The following is a 3,626-nucleotide window of genomic DNA, read 5'->3' on the forward strand; positions in this document are numbered from 1 at the left end:
ACTTCAGACATACCGCATGATGTTGGTTGAATGAAAACTGTACGTACAGTAATTACTATTCTGTTCACTCAGCGTTAGGCGTCTCAGATTGTTACCAAAGAGGAACCACAGCAGAGGACAAATGGATATGTTCTCTATTATGCATGCTGAGATTAGTATGGCAGATATCATTGTAAAAACTGTTTTGCACTGTCCACCTCGCTACATGCACGCATTCTCGGACGGTGTCTTTGAATTTAATCATCTCCAGATAATACAGTGCACATGCAGCACTGTGCAGGGGTGTCTGGAGTTAGTGTGGTGTGTGTGTGCTGTGTTCATGCCTAGTGCAAAGGAAAGCAAGTAAGATGAGTGGATCTATTGTTCCTACGGGAGTTAATCAAGATATTTAATTTCCTTTAAATGTGCTGTTTGTCCCTGCAGTGGATGCTTTTCATAAAAAGTAAGAATGAAACAGACAATGTTTTGAGTTTGAGCAGCTCAGTTCGTCTTAACTAAGATGAGCCATTAGGATTCGATTTGTAATTTCATATGGACGTGATATTTTCCTTAGATATTGAAGAACACCCCCTTCCTAGAGTTATTTGTAATTGCGACAAAAGCATTGCCACATTTTTATTGGACCCATGCATGTGCCCAATCTCGAGCTGGTAAAAATGGCAGGATGAATCGAGAAGCACAAAGCTAAAATGAGACTTCAATCTTATTTATATTTCAATTCATCCAATAAAACATATGACCGAATGACTGAACTAGTTTATTATCTATAAATGGACTAAACCCCTGGACGTTATCTGAAAAAATTACCTGACTAATGACCCAGGGAATCTGCACACTTCCTGACAAAAAACAAAAAACGAGGCACGACAAAAAAGGCCCCCGGAAACAGACGCTCCGAACCCCGCTGTTTTCTACGATTCGACTATAAATGGAAAGGCAATGCAATTTAAAACTGGGCTTTCATTTGCCAGACAATGGTGCTCTCACTTGCTTCCCAGCATGGCCTTCTAATAAAGAAGTATAATCTAAAAGAAGAAGGAACAAAGAACAGGAAGTCCGGCTCGGACCGGGTGTTCATTTATCAGAGGACACATTAAAATCCTTGCCACAGTTCATGGCTCATGAAGCATCCGGATGAGATAGCCCGTAGGGGACTTCTGCTGCACAAAGCAGAAAACCCCTTGATGAGCCTTTGGCCATTCCCGCACCTGGTGTCTAATATGCAAGGGAAAAAACCCAGACCGCAGCAGCCACTAGAAAGGAAAAAAGAATGCAAAATACTTCCTTTATGTTTCATCTTAGCCAGTGTGGGATTTCCTCCTCTAGACTTGCATGCCCATCCTCTTGTAGAAAGTAATTGTCTTTTTGGAATGGAGATCAATTGCTATTAATTCAAAGCCATGTGAATACTTGGATATTCAAATAAAGGCCAGAGAGCAAGTTGCAAAGTGCTTCATAGATCCAGACGAGTACTCACTCACACACTCGACACTCGAGTGTGTGCATTATAGGTGCAAAAGGTTTGTCATCTCTCATTATTTAATGAAAGGTAAACCCTGGAAAAATAAACACCTGTTACTATTTATTTTTCTACAAAATAAGAAAACAGATGATACCATGCAAATGATCGCAAAGATAATCCAAAACTAAGTCCAACTTTAAAGTCCGCTATTATATTGTTTTTCCATCGATATATTATTAGCTCTCAGATATATACAAAAACATGTCTCTGAAGTGTTTGCTTCGAAACACCAAACAGATCATTGCATTGCAGCAATTATTACCCATAATCCCCTCTGTTTCAGCCTTGTTTCAAAGTGCTGATTCTCTGATTGTTACTGTTAGATGAAAATAAGGAGCACCCTCCCACGCCCCTCTGAGAGAGAATTTGGTTATAAAGAACACAATGGTGCTCTAGGAGGGAGATTCCAGGTGATAAGGGGGGGGGGGGGGGTTACCTTCGTTGCTGGATTGTGATAATGGTTACTCAAGCCAAAAACAACCCTTATGACATCATCAAGTGACCAAAATCTGACAGGTTTTTATTTAAATGGTCGGACCAAAAGAGAGAGAATCTTTGTTCCTGAAACTTTCAGAGTCTCTTTCCACAGAGGGGACACATGTTGATGTAGAAGAGACATGAAGAAGAAGGGGGACACATGTTTGATGTAGAAGAGACATGGAGAAGAGGAGACACATGTTGATGTAGGAGAGAACTTTCAGAGTCTCTTTCCACAGAGGGGACACATGTTGATGTAGAAGAGACATGAAGAAGAGGGGACACATGTTGATGTAGAAGAGACATGAAGAAGAGGGGACACATGTTGATGTAGAAGAGACATGGAGAAGAGGGGACACATGTTGATGTAGAAGAGACATGAAGAAGAGGGGACACATGTTGATGTAGAAGAGACATGAAGAAGAGGGGACACATGTTGATGTAGAAGAGACATGAAGAAGAGGGGACACATGTTGATGTAGAAGAGACATGGAGAAGAGGGGACACATGTTGATGTAGGAGAGACGTGAACAAGTGGATTTTGCATAATAGGTCTCCTTTAAGTGTTTATGGGGTTAAAAGTCAATCTGTTGAAAGACAGGACAGCCTTGATTGTAATTGTGACCGTTTGTATGTGATCCCATGCTGTTGACTGGAACATGATTTGTGCTTCAGGTTAAAAAAAGAGCCTTGAAATCTTGCCAGGTTCAAGAGATTCACAACTGTAACAATTAATATAGCTCCTTATAAATGGGACACTGAAGTAAAATAGATACAATTTGACAATTTGTTCCCAGATTCGTTCAGAGACAAGTATTAGAACAAAAGTGACAATAAAAGACTTACCTGAGCCTCTCTTCGACACCACTTTCAGGCAATGGACCACAACGGCATGAAGCAGGATCAGAAGAGGTATGGGAGCTTTCATTTTTTACCAGTCCTACAAGGAAACAAAAGCTTGATTTATTATTCAGCACCGACAGTCTGTGAATACTCCCAATCCATCTAAAACATCAAATAAAAAAGAGAGATAAGGATTTCTGGCATGAGATGCTCGATCAAAGCTCAAATTAAAAAAATGTAAATTCTGAGCCAATAATTGGAGAACTTTTTACAAGACCTAAGTTCAGTTGGAAGCGATCCAACAACCCTATGTGCAAATTCTGTTCGCCGAAGTGTTTACCTGCCTCTGCTTTATTTATACCAGCGGCTCTTCAGGGACTTGCTGTATAATCAGGAGGAGGCTGTTGATGATACAAATGTCAAGATTCATCTCTATCAAGACAGACCTGAGCTATGCAGCTTTGTCAACTACCTAAAACACTGATTCAACTTCTCTCCCGATCAACGTGACACGATCAGGTCCTCGCTTAGATCAGGATATCTCTCTGTTGATATACAGCTGTGTGAAGGTGCGAGGCGGATACAACTAAATATGGCCCAATAAACTAAGAAATACAGTAATTTTCGGACTATAAGCCGCGCCTTTTTTCCCATTTTTCGACGCTGCGGCTTATATAACGGTGCGGCTAATCTATGGATTTTTACAGCTAACGGCCACTAGGGGACCTCCTAAATCTATGGATTTTACAGGTTACAGTCCACCACCTTTAACTCTATGGGCTCT

At 40.8% G+C, this 3,626-nt stretch overlaps 1 protein-coding gene across 1 annotated transcript in view; it reads right to left on the minus strand.

The window, feature by feature from the left end:
- Positions 1-2,940, minus strand: part of LOC104949886 (interleukin-1 receptor accessory protein-like 1-B) — an 86,099-nt gene extending 83,159 nt beyond the window's left edge. The window contains exon 1 of the mRNA XM_010776312.1: positions 2,846-2,940. Within this exon, the coding sequence (XP_010774614.1) occupies positions 2,846-2,927 (82 nt within the window). The 5' untranslated portion in view covers positions 2,928-2,940. The remainder of the gene's footprint in view (positions 1-2,845) is intronic.
- Between the last annotated feature and the right edge of the window lie 686 nt (positions 2,941-3,626).

The sequence above is a fragment of the Notothenia coriiceps genome, unplaced genomic scaffold, assembly GCF_000735185.1.
Source record: "Notothenia coriiceps isolate Sejong01 unplaced genomic scaffold, NC01 NC01_scaffold00016872, whole genome shotgun sequence".
In the NCBI taxonomy this organism is placed as follows: Eukaryota; Metazoa; Chordata; class Actinopteri; order Perciformes; family Nototheniidae; genus Notothenia; species Notothenia coriiceps.